Here is an 18,733-nt window from a genome sequence, read left to right on the forward strand (position 1 = left end):
GGGCTGGGCTGGGGATGGAGCCGGGCTGGGGACGGGGCTGGGCTGGGCTGGGCTGGGGATGGAGCCGGGCTGGGGACGGGGCTGGGCTGGGCTCGGCGGGGCTCCAGCCGGGCTCGGGCTGGGCGCGGGCTCAGGCTGGGGGTGGGGGGTTGGCCGTGGAATTATTTTTTTTTTTTTTTTCTCTCTCTCTCAGAAGGAGGGAAGCGGAAATCGTGAGACTGCGGAAACGTGAAAAAAAAGTTTCGGCATCCCCAGCTGTGGGGGGCGGCCCCAGCGCCCGCCCCCAGCCCCGGGACAATGGAGCGGGACTGCTGGACCGACACCGGAGCCCGGGAATTCCTGTCCCTGCCCTCGGAACACGGAGCGCACAGAAGCACCGGGAGCTGGGGGCTGCAAGGGGCCGCTGCAGGTCACCCAGGCCAAACCTCGCCCAAGGCTGAAATTTCAGGATCCAAATGCCTCGGCGAATGCTTTCACGTGCAATTCACACGGCACAAGAAAATCTTTCCGAAGGATGGTTACTGGGTCATTACATTTTTACTTTACTTTAAAAATGTGCATTTACTCTAATGTACTTTTTTTACACTTAGCAAATAAATAAGATTAAACAATGCACTTAAGCTCATTTTTTTCCCTTTTTATTAGAGAAAGAAGACAACCATGAAAATAATTTTCGTACAGGTAAAAACTCAATTAAGTTTATTAAAAACATGACCATTTTCTCTGAAGCTTTAACTGGTGAAATTGCAACGCTGAAAACTGCATTTGGAAAAGTATGAAACCTTATGAATGGTATTTGCAGAAACATCAGTGCACAGGAAATTCAAAAGTGAGCACATGAAAATACAAATTCTTTAAAAGACAGTGGGGAAACAATGGAGAACTCATTCTTTCACTAACACATCAATCTTATTTGGCAGGAGCACTCCTTCCTCTTGCTTTATCAAGGCTAATCTTCTTGCAAAGAAGAACCACGTCGACAAGGCAGAGAACAAGCAATATAAGACCCAACACCTATAAAAATTACCATAAAATTAGTTCCCCCAATCAGTCTCGAGCTTTTACTGTAGTGACTCATCAAGGTAGCAGTAAATACATCTTCCTAACTTGGTTCTGGCCTTGAAAACGTGTGTGATTTGAGACAGCTGACAATTCAAGTAACACCCACATTTACATCCCATCTGCCTTTCAGAGAGCTGTCTACAGCCTGCTCTGTTTGATGTTTATGTCAGGCCTTGGAGATAGTGTGGTGCTCTCCTTGAAAGCTAAGCTAGTGCTGCATTATGCCAGACAATGCTTTTATCCTAAATGAAAGCCCTTCTGTCCCTTTAAAGGTTGCTTAATTAATGGGACTGGCCCTGAGAAAAGTCAGTTTTCGTAGAAACAAGCCCAGCGGGAAAATGCTCTTCTCCTTTGAAAGGAAAACATATTCCAAATTGAATAAAATGTAAGGAATTATTTAGAAAACAGACAACCTCAGGCAGGTAACTGGAAAAATCTGTTTGCAGAAGAGTCACCGAGTTAACTCACTCAATTCCTGCCCTTCGGCCCCATCCCACATACACACAGAGTTTTTTATGCAAGCACTAATTATCTGATCAGGGAATTTATTTTCAGGAGGGCTCTTGGGAGAGGACAGCTCTAGGCAGTTTGTCCCTCAGAAGAAGAGGCTCAGGGTGATTCTGTCCCTCCCAGCACTGAAGATGTCATATGTTCCACCCAAACTTGTGTTCCCAGTTACCTGCTCAGTCTCCTGCTCCCACCTTTAATTTCTGTGAACTTCACAACTGAGAATACAAATTCTATTCCAGCACAGTCACTCTATCAGAAAGTCTTTTTGGGATGCCATTGCTAGTGAAGCTTTCCTCCTCACCATCTCCTAAGGTGAGTTTGGAACACCTCTGTGGTAGGTTTTAGGTTTCTTTTGGTTGCTTGTCACATTTCAGCTTGTACAGTATCTTGTACTTCTAGAAACTTTCAAAACTGAGGGGTTTTCTTCCCCTCCTTATTGTTTATTAAGGTTAATTATATTAGTTGCCATTACCAGTTACACAAACTATTAATTTGGTTTGATCTTGGGAACACAAAATTCTTACAATCATAGTATGGACAAAACCCCTTTTCAACTGATATAATTCCTCAGTTTGTGTCAGAAAAAAGAATGTCCACGCCAGGAGGGAGGTACCAGCATGTCTGTTAATAGGTTTCAACTCTTTTTAGCAGGATTGTTGTCATTTTTTTCTCAAGTAGTGTAACCAAACTGGATAGTTCTAAAAGAGCTAGGGATTCCCTCACCCAGGATTACAAGCAATGGTAGCAAATGTAGGTTACTTAAAAACATGAGAATTTTTCAATGTTTCAGTACTTCTCTGCAGTAATTCCTAACTCTTGTAACATCTTTAAATTACTAGTCAGGTGAGGTTTATTTTCTTTTTGTGAGATACACTTGAATGTATCTTGTTTGCTACTGCTGAGAGTGTTCTTCCAAGACAGTTGTTTGCATGGTCCTTCCACAATGTGAGTGTACCAAGAGGTTCAAATCACTGCACTTTAAGAACTGAAATTCATTAACAATGTTCCTACTTACTCCTCCAGCCAATGTCCCCTTGTTGGTCTTGATTATTATTGCAAACAAGCCCACAACCAGGAGGAACAACGCTGCAACCACCGAGTTGAAAATATCCTGAAACAGGTAGTGGAAGCAAAATATTTATTCAGAAATACAGGCCTGAAGGAGAACGTGGAGAGCTCCCAGCACAGAAGGGATGGTTAAAAATGCCTGGATTGCCATTAAAACAGAGTTACAGTATGGTTAAAAATGCCTGGATTGCCATTAAAACAGAGTTACAGTATGGTTAAAAATGCCTGGATTGCCATTAAAACAGTTACAGTAATACCCGTGTGAGAGGACACTGACACCCAGTGGTTTGATGGTAAAAAAAGCGTTTATAGTAAAACTTCCTCATTTTACCTTTCTTCTGTTGTTTTTTGTGTCAAATTTTTGCAACTTGGCTACACCTGCTAGAGTGAAGTAGCCAATATATGTACAAAAGGGAGGTAAGAGGAGAACTCACTAGTATTTGAGCGAAAGTGTGTGACTAATTTGTGATGTGAAGGTGTTACACAGCAAGACAAACAGTGCCTGTGCTGGGAGGGGCTGTTATCAGATCCAGCAGCCACCCAGGAGCTGATGGAACAGAACACTCCGTTAGGAAAAACTGCCTCAACCTCCTCAGAGCACTGGGGCTTGCCTTACCTGTACAGATAATCACTGAGCTGGCTGACAATGTCCCCTGGGACAGCTGATCCCTCCTGTTCACACTCACAGCCAGCGGCCAAAACAGCCAGGGGACACTGGTACCCCCAGCCAGGGGACACTGGTACCCCCAGCCAGGGGACACTGGTACTCACAGCAAGGGGACATCGGTACTCACAGCCAGGGGACACTGGTACCCCCAGCCAAGGGACATCGGTACCCCCAGCCAGGGGACATCGGTACCCCCAGCCAGGGGACACTGGTACTCACGGCCATCCGCACTCACAGGCAGAGCACCCCGGCCCTCGGAGCCCACGGGTACTCACAGCCAGCGGCCAGAAGAGGCACCGCATCCGCGCGTCGAGCCTCAGCAGGTAGAGCAGCAGGAAGAGGCCGGTGATGACGGTCTCCATGCCGGCCAGCGCCGTGTAGGCCTCGTGCGCGTCCGAGGCCAGGAAGCAGATGAGGGCGGCCAGCGCCACCAGCTGCGGGACAGGAGGGGACGGGGTCAGCGCCGGGCCGGGCCCCGCCGCGCCCCGGGGCCGCCCCCGGCCCTACCGTGCGGGCGATCTTCAGCACGCCCCGCGGCGAGCGGGGGAAGGCCCGGTCCACCTCCAGCCGCGCCATGCCGGGACGGCGACCCCGGGACGGCGCCGGGAGCCGCGGAGATGCCGGGGCCGATCCCGCAGGTGATGCCGGGGCCATTGCCGGCGCCCGGCCAGCCCCGCCTCAGAGCGCCGGGGCGGAGGAAGTGATGGCGCGGCGGCGGAAGGGCCGGGGCGGGCCGGAGCCGGGTCCGGTGCGGCTCCGGGCGGCGGCGGGGATGGGCCATGTGGCGGCGGGGCGCGGCCTGGGCCTGGGGCCGGCGGGGAGCGGGCACCGCCGTCCCGGGCACCTCGGCGGGCGGGCCCCGCGCCGCTACCGGCCGTAAGTGCGGGGCGGAACCGCGGGCACGGGACGGGCGGACACGCCTGGGCCAGGCTTCGGCTCCGGGAGAGCCCTCGGGATGCGCTGGAGCGGCTCCCGGGGAGCAGGGGTGGGGCCGGACTCAGGAGAGAGCTCAGAGCCTGCAGCGGCTCCGGGGGAGCAGGAGAGAGGTCCGAGCCTGGAGCGGGGTGAGACTGGAGCGGGGTGAGACTGGAGCGGGGTCAGTCTCTGGAGCGGGGTCAGACTGGAGCGGGGTCAGTCTCTGGAGCGGGGTCAGACTGGAGCGGGGTCAGTCTCTGGAGCGGGGTCAGACTGGAGCGGGGTCAGTCTCTGGAGCGGGGTCAGTCCCTGGAGCGGGGTCAGACTGGAGCGGGGTCAGACTGGAGCGGGGTCAGACTGGAGCGGGGTCAGTCTCTGGAGCGGGGTCAGACCGGAGCGGGGTCAGTCCCTCGAGCGGGGTGAGACTGGAGCCGGGTCAGACTGGAGCGGGGTCAGTCCCTGGAGCGGGGTCAGTCCCTGGAGCGGGGTCAGTCCCTGGAGCGGGGTCAGCCCCTGGAGCGGGGTCAGCCCCTGGAGCGGGGTCAGTCTCTGGAGCGGGGTCAGTCTCTGGAGCGGGGTCAGACTGGAGCGGGGTCAGTCCCTGGAGCGGGGTCAGTCCCTAGAGCGGCTCCGGGGAGCAGGAGCGGGGTCAGGCTGGAGCTCTGACCGGGGGTGACCGCCGAGCCCGTCCGTGCCTTCCTGCCATGCTTGGCTGGATGAAGGGTCTCATAAGCTCATCTTGGCTTGGACAGGTTTTTTTACCTTAGCATTGAGGTGTAAGGTGCTTGGTTCGGAGCTGCTCTGTAATCCGCACTCTTACCCCGCCGGGCCTGTGAGGCCAGTGAGTGCTGCTCCGACCAGTCTTTCCAAAATTAATTTTTCCCCTGCGCAAACCTACTAAGGAGGAGCAGATGTAGCAAAAATCTGGTGGAAGTGTGAGCACTCACCGTTGGACTCGGCAGTGTCCGGGACAGTGGAGAACTTCAGCTAGATCTGTGTCAGTCGGTGCCACAGTGTGTCTGTTACATGACCCAATAATTACCTAAACCCTGGAAGGCTGATAATTTAGAAAATAGTCATATTAAGCCATAGGGAACCTAAAAATGTCCTGGAGGATTTCACATTAAGAGATTCAGTATAACTAAGTTATTAAGACCGCTTTGATTTTAACTGTTGTTTATTTCCATTCTAGATAAGCATCTGATTAAAAAAGATGCTAGAAAGAGAATTGTAAGTATTTGCATTTTGTTCAGAAAACAAAGTAAGCAGTGCAGCCTCTTTCCTTATAATTCGTGTGTGTGTGTACTGGGCATAGGTGTGTCACTGTGTAGTGGTGGGTCTGTCCTGGGGTCATACTCTGTGCAAGGCTATGCTGCTCTAGTTCTGAAAATTGTAATAAAAGTGTGAGAGATCTGTGCATAGGTTGTGAGGAATAAAACTGTGAGGGCTTGTGTCAGGACAGGTGGCATTTTGGGTTCAGTGTTGCATGTGTAGCCTTGCCTTTGCCTTATATAACTCCCCTGGGCTATACATTTTAAGGCAGTTGAAAAAAAAATCTCTTACTTTATTTTACTTGTTTAGGTTTCTGAAAATAAAAATGTGGCCCCTCTTAAGGTTTAAGCTGTCTATATAATAGATGTTGAAATGATTTCTTCAGCCGGGTCTCTGAGGTGGGTTGTGGCAGTGAGGAGCAGCAGGTGACCCACTGGAAGCCCTGGGAAGGGAGCTGTGAGCAGGGCAGGTGCTGGCTGTGGGGGTAGCAGGAGGGAAAAAGTGGTGATCTGGGAGAGTCACAACATCCAAACAGATCCCCAGTGCCTTCCCATGAAATAATCCCTTCCCAGTGTAGGAGGCTGGCATGTTGGAATGGGCAGGGTGCATTTCTAACACACTGTTCACTCTTGTGCCACAGTGTGGGTCTCAAAGTGACTCTGTTTCTCACCAGATCTGTATCGAGGGCAACATTGCGAGTGGAAAAACAACATGCCTGGATTATTTTGCACAAACTACCAGCATTGAGGTACTTGGATACACATTTCTTTGTCCTTATTTCTGTCACTGAGCAGCTGCTTGTCTTAGATCCGACATGTCCTTGGGTGTGTGAGGAGGGAGCAGCAGGGGGCTGCTGGGGCACCAGCCCAACTTTTTATAGTCAAATTGGACTGGGTGCCAAAATACCAGGAAAACCTGTGAATCGGGGTTTGTGCCTTTATAAAGTAACAGCAGCTCACAGAGCATGGGCATGTTTGGACTTGCCTGTTTGCCATTTCATGTCACTGAAATCTTAGATGGGTCTGGTAAAAGCAAAGTAAAGAACTATTATGTAAAAATACCGATGCCATGTAACAGTGATCCCAGTGAATAGATGGCTTTTTTTAAAAAAGGAAAATCTTTTAGAACGGTTTCAGGGGATTTCTTAGACTGATCTGGTATTTGATTTTGTGTTGCTTAGAACCAGGTTAGGGGAAGGGCAGGCTTGTTGTATTTTAAACAAAATCAAGGTCAAACCTCAGTGAACAATTGTTTTTTTGCAACAGATATTAATGCTTTCCCCAACAGACCTGGCAACACATTTGGTAATAAGTTTTAGGAGTCCTCATAGAAATGTTGGGTTGCCAGATATTATTTGGTAATTTAACAGGAATTATCCTTACGAAGTAATTAACTGTTAATCCAAAGGATAACAGACTTTAATTTGCATACCATGCTGCATTTTTAAGTAGCTACTTAAGTTCCTCGGCTGATGAGATTCTCCTAGGCCTTGACTCTACAGTATTATTGCAGATTTAGACCCTGTTTGAGCCAGGCAGGTGTTTTGTGATTTTACCTATTCAGAGTAGAAGCTTTTCTGATTCATTTTGTAAAAGATTTTAATACATTTTGTTTGTTAGAACACAAAAATAAAATGGAAATGAATGTGGTAGCGGTCTGATCCTCTTCCTTTGCTGGCAAGTGTTACTGTCTGATAAATTAATTTATAAGGGGATGGGCTCAGTACTCTGCTAAGCTGTTCTTTCCCTTACATTGCACCGATTTTGACCCAAAAAAGCAAAAAAGAAAAGAAAGAAATTCTCTCCAGGCTTATGAGGTAATCTAACCAGCATTTAAAAATGCTAAGAAGATGTTGGATATTGACATTTCTCTATTTTTAGCAGGGTTCATTATTAACCTTTTATGTTACAGAATTCAGTACTGTTTTTTTAAGTGTGATGAGTTTCCAGTACAAGTCCTGAATACTCTGATTTACTGCACAAGTATTTCTTAAAAATAGTTGTACACTTGTAGAGTCATTAAGTATTTTGAATCAAAGATGCGTTTAACATGGAGTAATTCTTTTTAACCAGGTTTTGAAGGAACCTTTGGCCAAGTGGAGGAATGTTAGAGGTCATAATATCCTGGTAAGTGGCAGAAATTATTTCTGCAGTTACAGTGACTGTTCTTGTAGCAAGACATGTATGATGGCTTTTTATCAGCCGGCAAAACTGCTACAAAAGGTGTGATCCAAATGTCACACAGCAAAAACAAAAGCTCCATGAAGCAAAAGAGCTTCTACTGTGATTAAGACATGCATGTAATAGAAACATTGCACATAAAATGTGGTTTTGGCAAGGACTGGGTGGGGTGTGAGTGGGAAGGTAACCCTTGAGTGTGGCAGTTGTTTCTAAATGTTTTCTGCCTGTTTCAAAGAAGGGAAGGATGTCACTCAAGGTGAGGAGCGGATCCAGTCAGTTAATGTTTGACTGGAGTTCTGTGAACAGCTCTGGTACCCCAGAGATGGAACTGTTGGAGTGAGTCCAGAGGAGGCCACCGAGGTGCTGGAGCCCTGTGAGCCTCAGCTCTCCCAGCTGCTCAGCCTGGAGAGGAGAAGGTTGTGTGGAGACCCCAGAGCTCCTGCCAGGGTCTGAGGGGCTGCAGGGACACCAGAGAGGGACAATTCCTCAGGAACTGGAATGACAGGACAGGGGAAAAGGGGGCAAATTGAAAGTGGGGAAGTTTAGGTTGGATGTCTGGAAAAAACCCTTCCCTGGCAGGGTGGGCAGGGCTGGCACAGGGTGCCCAGAGCAGCTGTGGCTGCCCCTGGATCCCTGGCAGTGCCCAAGGCCAGGCTGGACACTGGGGCTTGGAGCACCTGGGACAGTGGGAGGTGTCCCTGCCATGGCAGGGATGACCTTTTAAGGTCCATTCCAACCCCTAAACACTGTACGAATCTGTGATCCTGTGGCTGTGCAGATAAGGAAAATTCAGCCCAGTGAGGCATTGAGGACTTCTGTTGTCTTTTGGGTGGCCGAGGCTTCTTGGAGCTGTTCCCCCAGGGCTGTCCCTGGGTCCCAGCTGCACAGTGGCCTTGCTGGGGTGCTGGAAGTGTCCCTGCTGCTAGTCCTGTGCCTGGGGCTCAGCCCCTCTGCACAAACCCCGCGGGGGCAGAGCCTCTGTGCTCAGACAGTCCGCCCTGGGGACACACCCCAAACCCTGTTAGATACCATCGGTGTTAGCACAGGCCCTCTGGAACGGGGAATTGTCCCTCCTAGGAGTCGCCGATGCCTTTCTGATTGTTGGTAAAGGGTGGAGCATGTGTTGCACGACACCACAGCAGCCTTGGAGCACTGGGGAAGTCTGATCTTGGCAGGGAGAAAAAGAGAAGGTCAGACCTGTGGACTGAAGCTGTGCTGCTGGCTTAAAACTTGTCACTTCAGCCAACAGACACTGAATGATGTTTTAAGCGAGATCCTTTCTCTGCTGTGCAGGATAGATTGTTGCTTAGATAGATAGTAAGTTCTGTGTGTGTGTGGAAGTGCAGCAGTCAGAAAGTGGAACAGCTACCTGAGAGCTGCTGTGAGGATCCTTTGGGAAGAACAGCTGCCTGTGTTAAAGGACACCTTTTCTGAGGCCCAGACCACACTTAGAACCCTGTATGATTTCTGGATGCACTGGGTGTACTGAGAGTCTGTCAGCACACAAAAATAGAGTAGTAGACAGGTTTTTTTTTTCATTATTTGGTTCTGACTGTTCCATGTGCAGAGTAAGTAATTCCTGCTGACCCTCAGCCAACCTCCCACTCAGTGTCTGTAGGGACAGGACCATAATTCTACATCTCCACTGTGGAGACAAATGGTCACTTAATTCTTGTCAAACCTGATGTCAGCTGTTTTAGTGCACTTGTTAGAGCAATGCTGTTGTAGGGCAAAAGCTTCCTAATTACCCAGCTCTGTTGAGCTGTTTGTCCTAACAAATGTCCATCTGTCCTGCTTCCATCTCCAACCCCAGGGCTTAATGTACCAGGATGCATCGAGGTGGGGGATAACTCTGCAGACCTATGTCCAGCTGACCATGCTGGAGCAGCATACCAGGCCCATGGTAATGAAACTTCTTTTAATTTTAAAGTAATTAGTTGTGGTTATGAGTGCTAAATCCTTTTAACCTTGTATTCAAGAGTTAAGATGCTGTGTGTGTTCATTCTTTGTTCCTGCAGTGAGTAGGGATTTCTGTGGTGCAGACATTGATATGCTCAGTGTGTGCTCTGGGGGTAAAACCTCTGCCTTGTGCCTGCTCACAACTTCCCCAGACTGATGCTGCTGTTTGGGCACACCTTCTGGGGCTAGGCTTGTACAAATCTCTTCCTCATTTCATGTCAGCGACTTGTCTGTGATTTCATTATTTTGAGTCTTTGGTAAACCCCAAGTAATCTCATGTTAGAATTCATAGTAGTGCTTCATGCTGTCTAGTAGAAATTTAGCCATTGCTTCCTCTGTTTATGCAAAATACTTTCACTACTGTTTTCTATTGCTTTTTTGGGTGGTTTACATCCTTTTTTTCCCTTGTGATTTTTTTTCTTTAATATTAAAGTTCAGATTCTACCTTTTAATCAAGATTTCTTCATTCTTTTCTCCTTCAAACACCTTTTGTTAGATTCTATGCTGTCTTCCATTCCCTGATTACAAGACCTGGTCTTACATGCCATGCTTAAATTTTACTGATTGTTCTTAGTTCTGTTTTCTGAGTTTGTGTCAGGGCAAACTTTTAGCGGTGCCAAATATAGAAGTGGCACATATAATCATTAGATTTTTGGAAGAAGTGTTTTCCCAAGACAATAGAAACCCTGTTCTGTTGGAGAAGTTCTTTCAGGAATTCCTGAGGATTTCCCTGTATTTCAGTCTGAGCTCTTTTGTCATTTGAGCCTTGCTGGAGCCATTTTTGCTAATATGCAGAAGCCTGGGTGAGAAGTTGCTGTGCCAGGCCCAAGAGTGTCAGAGGATCTCCCTGCTCCAACATGCAGTGCTGGTGGAACACATGCAGGGCTGGCTGAGGCCAGGGCTCTGTCAGCTGCAGTTATTTCTTTTAAAAGTCCTGTTTCTTTTCTTGAATGTCCGATGTCAGCCCTGTGCTGTGACCCAGCAATGCATGGGATGGAGCAGCAATTTGGGGAGCAATAGTTCCCATTGTCCTGCAGATCCCAAGTGCATTGCTGCTTTTTGTACCCTGAGTTACCTCCCACTGCTCAACTGAATGCTGAGCACTGAGCTTTGAACTGCTGTCTGAATAACAAATTAGAAATCAGCAGTCCTTGTTTGTTTTGTGGTTCCCACCTTCCCTCACCCGTGTGAGTTTGTTTCTCACAAGATCTGAAAATGGTATTTCATAAGTGCCATCTGAGTCTGCAGAGAAACAAGCCTGAAAATGTACAGGGTCAAGTTTTATGTTGCAGGTTTCCCCCATAAGGATGATGGAGCGATCAATTCACAGTGCAAAACACGTTTTTGTGGAAAACCTGTATCGAAGGTATGGGATGTGGCTTTCTACTTTACTTTCTTGGATTATTTATTTTAAACATATATTTAATCAAATGGTAATTTCTTTGGTAATGTGCATTTAAGGGGCCTATGAAATCTGCCAGTTCTGTGTTGGAGTAGCAGTGTGTTTGGTATGGGCTGTGCTGCCGCCTTCCTGTAGGACTCGGGAAAACCTTTTTCACCAGTGCTCCTGAATATTTAGAACTCAGCATTGTTTAGACACCATCTATTGAAGTTATCTGCTGTCCAGCTGAATACCCAAATCTTGCTTGAGTCAAACACATGCTGGACAGGTAAAAAACCATGGGGATATAAAGAATGAGACTGTAAGAGGGAGAGAACCGGGCAGTGTTATCCAGCCTGGCATCCAGGATTGGCATTTCTTGCAAGCAGAGACTCAAGTCCTGTGTTCTTGCTCAGAATCAGGATTGACACGATCAAAATAGGCTGCAAGCCTTGGCAGGCTGTGAGAAAGGAAGAACAATCACCTGTTACCTGCCCTAGGTATAACTCACCCATCCTAAGCTAATTAAGATAGTGCAGGAATAAGGGTTTTGTTTGGTTGTTGGGATGCTGACCTTCTGTTAGGAGTGTCTGTGACAGGTGGGTTTTAGTGGGTTTTTCAGTGGCCCTGAGGGACAAACCCAGTTTGTGCCACAAGGTGTCATCCATGCTGCACGAGCACATCCCTGCCACGGGAATGCCTTGAGAAGTGGGGAGAGACACACATTATTCATCCCGGTCCACACACAGTGCAAGCAGCCTAGAATATCCTCCTTTTTAGTTACTGACTTCTTTTTAATGTAGACAAAGTGCTGTTTTCCCTAAGATTTAGTTGCTGTGAGGTTAAATCTGTTTGTGTCAACTCTGAATTAATTTAATAATAACAACAATTTTAGGGGCATCTAAGATATTTTGTGGCTTCAGCACTTTTCAAATGTTGGAGAAAAGGCATTTGCTTTGTTTTATTACAGCAAGCTAGAAGGCAGCTGACAGTACCAACAGCAAGCCAAAAGAAAAGGAAGTGTAAAAGGATTATAAATAAAACAAGGAATAATCAAGGAATATATGAAAGTGGCTGTTTTGTGACACATTAGGAAATGAGTCAGTCTGGCTGTGTTAAGTGAGTTCTACATGTGTGCACATGAGTGTGCAGGGTGTGCTGTAGGTGAGCACTGCAGTTCACTGTCCCTCTGAATCCATCATTAGTTGTGATAGAAAATTCACTTTGTTCATGCTGGACTTAGGCAGTAAAAACATGACTTGGTAGGAGTCCAATGTCGGCAAGCTTCGGAAATTTAAACCCCATTTAAATGCCTTTTACATTCCTTGTATCTTTATGGATCTTGAGCCAGAGTCCTCCCAGGATTATCCAGGAAAAGCAAGGGCAGGTCAGTGCAGAATTGACTTGGATGTATCTGTCTTTTAGGGTAAGAACAGTGGAGATTTTTCTTATTTCCAATTCCTTCCAGCCTTCCTTTCCCCCATCTGTCCTGGACAAAAGTAGCACAATCAGAGTTTGGCTGATGTAGATCCCTGCTGCCCAGAACTGATGTGCTAGAAGAGCAGCAGTGACCAGTGTTACCTCATTGCTGGATGGCAGATCAAGAGCAGAGGTGGTACAAACAGGGATTTTGCTTTTTTCCATACATAGGGAAATACCTTTATTACTTTTGCTCAGTTTTGCAAGGGTTCAAAGCAAGTTTCCAGGGGACTGGTTTAGAAATCTGTGGAATACTTTTCTTCAGTTCTATTTAAAATGGCATAACTGGTCTTAATTACTCAGCTGGAGAGCACAGGAGCTTCCCAACTCCCTCTTTTTTACAACTTTTTATTGCAGAGGCATTTAGGAAAGAGTATGGAGTATGTGTTACTGTCACAGAGGACACTGTAAAATGAGTAATATTTTTGAAGAGAGGATACTGTAAAATTAGTAATATTTGACAATCAGAATATGGTAATAAGTGAAAATTGATACACTAATAAAAACATATATGATTCTTAACATGTCCTCAGTAATTCCCTTTTACCTGAGTTGTCTGATACTTTATTATTGTTGCTGAGATAGCCTTGAGACATTTGTCTCCAGCGTTCTGTGCTCTGAGTTCAGAGTTCCAGTGAAGCATATTGCATATTTCACTACTCTTTCCACAAATATTTCTTAAAGTGGGAGTAAATTTATTGACACATTGACATAATACTTCTGCTGCCTTTTACTGTGGCTTCTGTAAGGAATTACTGGTGCTGCTCAGTAAATCCAGCCCTTCTGGTGACATGCCCTGGGACAGATTTGAACTGATGCTGATACAGAGAATCTGAGCAATAAATACCATTGAGTCCTTAAAAAACAAAAAAAGGAAAATATTTGGTCTTTGTATTTTATAAACAATGGTTTATGTGTCCTTCAGTTTGGGTGGGCATAATGTTGGCCTTCTTTTAATAAATGTTGGGAGTAAATGGGGAGGGATTCTGGTCAAGTGGGCAAAATGAGAGCTTGGAGTTGATCTCTGCATGCTGCTGAGTGAGTGATGTCTCTTGTGTTTGCTCAGTGGGAAAATGCCAGAGGTGGATTATGCTGTCCTAAGTGAATGGTTTGACTGGATCCAGAACAACACTGATGTTTCAGTTGATTTGATAGGTAACGTCTTGCTGGGTCTGGAGGGCTGTGCTTGTGGGTGGGTTTCCTTTCTGGGAGAAAAAATAACTCTTGTTTCTTGGCTCATTAAAAAATCACATTATTCAGTATAGAAGTGGACACCACCAGACAGCTTGGGTTGGTGGGTGGTTCATGGCTTGATTCATGGCAATGCCAAAGGGGAGGTCCAGTGGTGGTACCCAAACCAGGATCCTTCCCTTCTGTAGTTTGTGAAGTGAGTTACTTCTTTGCTTTTAAAGCTGATCCTTGAACATAACTATTAACATTTTTTTTGTTCCTGCAGTTTATTTGCAGACATCTCCTAAAGTTTGTTATGAGAGGCTAAAGACACGATGCAGGGAAGAGGAAAAAGTCATTCCTCTGGTAAGGACTTCTTCTGACATATGTGCTTACAAGGAGCTTTGAAAATAGAACGTTTCCAGTCTAAATACTAAAATTGTATCCTGAGTATATTGCCAAAATGTGGTGCAGCTGTTTCCAGTGCAAACTAAACCCCGATATTGAATTTTGATTTATTTTTAAAAAATGATCTGTCATGCATGCTGACTCTCCCAGGTGTTCTGCTGTAGTAATCTGTGCACTGTAGCTGACTTAAGGTGCAGTATTAATCAACTGGCAATCTCTAAGATGTAAAAGTCAATTGCCTTTGTACCATTAAATGGCACATAAGCACCCAGGTGAAGAACAGATACCTGGGCTTGCAGGTGCTGAGATTTCCCTGGGCTCTTTGTTGTCTGCTCTCACCAGGATGTTTGTGAATGAAAAGTGTCTCTGCTGTGGCTGAAAAGAAGCAACTCTTTGAAAATTGTGAGCTTGGGAATCTGCTTTAAAACAAACTGTGGTGATGGAACAGTGACTTTCTGTGCCAATTTACAGCATGGCCCTTCATGCCACAAGGCTTCTAAAGAAGCCTGATCAGACATAAATGCAGTTCTCTCTGCAGCTCTGGGCGGGTGGCTCAGGAGAAGCAATTGTCAGTGGAAGATCTGGGCAAAGAGCTAAATTTTGGGCCATGTGAAATTTTGCCTTGAGAATAAATTCTCCTGTAATGGATTTGAAGAGCTCCTGTGTTATTTTGCAGCTCTGCTGAAGAGGAGGGGAGCAGTTATGAATGAGCAATGTGAAGTGGTCTCCATGAAGAAAAAAAAACAATTGATGGCAGGCAAAAGAGCTTTTAGAGGAAATTGAGTTACAAGAAAGTGAACTGGGAATTTTAGGGAAATGTATTGACACAGAAAGTGCCTCCCATACATACTCTTTGCAGCCTTGCCCTTTTTGTCCTTCCTTTGTTGTATTTTTCTCTGTAAAAATCTTGAACCACATTTTACCTGTGGGAGAGAATCATGGTTGCTTGATCTTAAAAGGAGCTGAGAGCCCTGTGCTCCTGTAAGCTGTGTCTTTGAGGTCTTCCTGTAGAGTTAAACTTTGTACTGGGAATTAATTTTTCTCAAAAACCCTCTGATGCTTTTTATTTTTTGTTAGTGGAAGATATGTGTTGCAGGCTTTTATATGTGTCTCCTAACTACTTCCCAAATGGATAAAGATTGCAATGTGTGTGTCATCCCTGGACATTTGTGTTATTCCAGTGCCTCTTTTCTAGGAATATTTAGAAGCTATTCATGAGCTCTACGAAGAGTGGCTCATTAAACGTGCACTGTTTGAAATTTCCTGCCCAGTACTTGTGAGTATTATTTTAATTATAACCAATTAGGCATGTGGGGGATTGTGCTTTCCAAATAACAGGAGCATTGTTTAGTGGTAAAAGTAACTAAATCTGCTTTTCTGATAACCTTTGGAGAAGGACAACCTCAGACAAACGTGATAGCTGTTGGTGTATGGCATAACAGTGGGGTCTGCCATCTCTGCAGTGGAATTTGAGGGGCTGTTCACTGGGATTGCTTGCAGGATCAGCTGTGTAGCTTTTCAGGGAATGCCAAATTCCCAGCAGAAAGCAGCTTGGGCAGATCCCTGGGAGTGTCCCAGTTTGGCTGCACTGGTAGTCCTGTTCTGTTCAAAAGGAACCAAGTTCCACGGTGTCAGTTCTTTACAGTGTTCATCTTCTTTCCAAGGTTATTGGAGCTGACCATGGCATGCAGAAAATGATAGAGAAGTATGAAGAAAACCGGGACCAAATACTGAACCCATCTAACAGACAACACCATTTATAAAGCCTGTGACTGTTCTGTCAGAAATCATCTACTGAAGTCTGATTCGGTACTTATAATATTTAAATATAATGGTTATTGTTTTAATATTTAAATATAATGGTTATTGGTTTTGCACTATGCTTTGTAGAATGCTGTGGACTTACAGCTCTGAAATTATCAGATACCAATCAGGAACAGAGTATTAGCCAGTTTCCTTTGTGTTTTTAGGTTTTCATCAGCTTTACTGTGTCAGTTTTGTTCAGCTAAAATATGGCTGTTTCCCTCATTTCCGACTTCACTGCTGCTTACTAGAAGTAACTTTAACGTCTTCTTTATATTTTTCCCCTAAAGACAGCCCTGGTTTTGTAATTTGAAATAAACGGTTAATTACAACAGCCCTCTGAGGGAGAGTACCTGAGGTTTCTCTGAACAACCCCCCTGGGGTGAATGGGGGTGAAACCACCCCAGATGGCCGGGGTGTGTACGAGGAGGTTTGTTTATGTCAGAGCTGTCAGCACATGATCCTGAGTGTGAGCACACACGGCTGGGATAACCCCAGGGGAACCAGAGGATCAGGTTCCTGGCCCACCTGATCCCCCCCAGCCAGGTGTCCCTCCTGGTGGGGGAGGGAAAGGATGTGGATGTGCCTCCCTGGAACCCAGCAGAGCCTCTGAGCCCCTCTCCTGTGGCATCTCCTGGAGAAGCTGCAGCCCCAGGCTGCCAGGGCCGTGCTTGGCTGGGATGGGAACTGATGGCTGGGCCCAGCGTGGTGGGAGTGGGATCCCCTGGGATCCATGCTGGGACCAGTCCTGTTGAGCACTTTACTGATGTCTGGAGGAGGGCACTGAGTTCACCCTCAGCTAACTGGGGTGATACCCATTGGGTGGGGAGGCCCTGAGGGCCCTGGCCAGGCTGGGCGCTGTGCCATGGCCACTGCCACAACGACCCCTGCAGCTCCAGGGGACATCTGGACGTGGCACTCAGTGCTCTGGGTGGGGTGACAGTGGTTGGTTACAGGCTGGACTCAGTGACCTCTGAGCTGTTTTCCAACCTCAGTGATTCTGCGATATTCAAACAACTGCAATGGAAAGGAGAGGTGTGGCTCTTTGGGTTCTTTCCTATACAAGTACTGTGGGGGTGGGCGGAGCCCCAGCTGCTTTGCCCTGGAGGGAGCCAAGCTGAGGAGTCAAGGAAGAATTTCACAACTTCACCCAGAGCCCCTAAGACAAAGACACACCTCCTAGCCACAGTGACCTGTCCTGAGACCCACAAGCCCCCTCGGGATTTTATGTAGATCTGTTACAATTGACTGGTTCTGTACCCTTTTCCTCCCACCCTGGTGTCCCATAAAAACCCCTGGGTTTCCTCTGGTCGGCAGAGGTTCCTCGTCCCTGGATCCCTTTCGCTGGTACCCTCTCAATAAAGTACCACCTGCGGAAATTCCATACGAGACCTCTCTCTCTCTCACCACGGCCGGCTAAAAGAGGGGCTAACTCACAAGGGCATGAGCTAAGAGCACTGAGCTGAAATCACTGAAAGCTGAAATCACTGAGCTGAAAAATCACTGCTCTGCCCGATGCTGAGAAGCCCCTCTACCCAGCTGAGGAGTGCCTGACCCCCCAAGGAGCTGTTTCTAGCGAGACATCCTTTGGGGTGGCTGTGGCTCTCTGGGTCCCAAGCGGCGGACCCCATCCACCAGCTGGGATAAGTACAAAAGTACCACAAAGTATGGAAGGCAAGGCTAGGAGTAGGTAATGGAAAAATCTTACAGCAGTGAGGCTGGATTGTTGGAATTTTGATGTCCATGGTCAGGTTACCGTTCAGTCTGGATCCCTTGGGGTGGTACCCACCAAAGCAAAGGTTCAGAGGGTTGCAGACATTCCATTTAGCACGGGAACAGCTCTATCCCCCCCCAGGGAAATGCTTCTCTGTCAGCTGTGACACCAAGGGCCATGCAGAGCCTTTGGGTGGAGCCTCCCTGGCAGGAGTCAGGGGCATTCTGAGGCCTGGCTGGTCTCAGTGCCCCTCTGGCTCTTGCCCACTTGTGCTCTGAGCTGTGAGCACCATGGACCTGAGCAGGAAACTGGCTCCAGGAAGGTGCTGCCCTTCCCTCTGCTCCTTTGTTCCCTTTACCAGGAACATCCAGTGGCCATCAGGTGCCTGAGGCACAGCAAGGTATTGACTCCTTCCTGCCCAGGCTTTACACTCTTCATACCAGAGGTGGGATGTTCATTAGTTTACTATTGGAGGAAGCAAATGAAGTGTATCGGGTTAAAGTAGCTTTGTTAAACAGATCTTACCAGTTTGAAATGGTGTTTTGCTCTAGTCCTGCCCACATTAATGCAACTTCATTGAATGCAGGAAATTTTCTGCTCTACAGGACATCACAATATAGCTTAGTTCTGAAGAGAATTGTGCACTGGTAGTCCCACTGAATTCAGTGCAAAAAATTTTTAAAAAACCCCTCAAAACCACAGTTTTCTTAAGTGATTACAGAATGGCCCTGAGGGTTTTTTTCAGCTAGCTTTTTATAGAGAGCTGATTTTATTTGTGTTCATGAGATCCCCAGTCCTGCTCTGGTTGAGCTGAGGAACAGTGAAAATACAGGGTGCATGGGACTGTGTTATTCTTTTCAAATGCTTCTAAAAAAAATCTTAGAATTAATTGATTTCTTAACTGATCTGCATTTTTTTTATTTTCCTTCTTTTTGTAAAGAAAAACACAGGTGTTCTTTTGGGTTTATATCATGATCAGTTTATTATGACCTGTAAGTTACTGGAGAGTAGAGAAAACCAGTGGGGGGCTCATTCTTGGATTTGTTAAAGGAGTTGCCCTTCACTCCTGCTTTACCCTCTGGGTGTTGCCTTCAAGGGAATCCTTTCAATGCAGCACTCAGACTGCTCTCACATTGATTTTCTGG

General features: G+C 46.8%; 2 protein-coding genes across 2 annotated transcripts; one reads left to right on the forward strand and one right to left on the reverse strand.

Annotated features, from left to right (window-relative positions):
• Nucleotides 1-616: 616 nt before the first annotated feature.
• CKLF (chemokine like factor) lies at nt 617-4,008 on the reverse strand. Its single transcript, XM_066328015.1, has 4 exons — nt 3,815-4,008; nt 3,583-3,741; nt 2,588-2,683; nt 617-1,014 (listed from the first exon to the last, which is right to left on the reverse strand). Exons 1-4 carry the CDS (start codon nt 3,959-3,961, stop codon nt 910-912), a joined length of 507 nt encoding a protein of 168 aa, XP_066184112.1. The 5' UTR covers nt 3,962-4,008; the 3' UTR covers nt 617-909.
• TK2 (thymidine kinase 2) lies at nt 3,996-16,208 on the forward strand. Its single transcript, XM_066328014.1, is given in 11 exon segments — nt 3,996-4,076; nt 4,078-4,183; nt 5,415-5,452; nt 6,168-6,242; nt 7,567-7,620; nt 9,488-9,577; nt 10,926-10,999; nt 13,560-13,648; nt 13,950-14,029; nt 15,267-15,347; nt 15,736-16,208. Coding segments are annotated over 11 exon segments (852 nt in total). The 5' UTR covers nt 3,996-4,010; the 3' UTR covers nt 15,835-16,208.
• Nucleotides 16,209-18,733: the final 2,525 nt, after the last annotated feature.

Source organism: Sylvia atricapilla, chromosome 12, assembly GCF_009819655.1.
Source record: "Sylvia atricapilla isolate bSylAtr1 chromosome 12, bSylAtr1.pri, whole genome shotgun sequence".
NCBI classification, from domain to species: domain Eukaryota; kingdom Metazoa; phylum Chordata; class Aves; order Passeriformes; family Sylviidae; genus Sylvia; species Sylvia atricapilla.

Bases quoted from the DNA above. Each gene is read 5' to 3' on its own strand.
- CKLF (XM_066328015.1), bottom strand. From the start codon at position 3,961: ATGGCCCCGGCATCACCTGCGGGATCGGCCCCGGCATCTCCGCGGCTC. The intron at 3,742-3,814 runs GTAGGGCCGGGG...CCTGTCCCGCAG, and splicing joins TGCTGAAGATCGCCCGCACG to CTGGTGGCGCTGGCCGCCCT. The intron at 2,684-3,582 runs GTGAGTACCCGT...TACCTGTTTCAG, and splicing joins GCCTCTTCTGGCCGCTGGCT to GATATTTTCAACTCGGTGGT.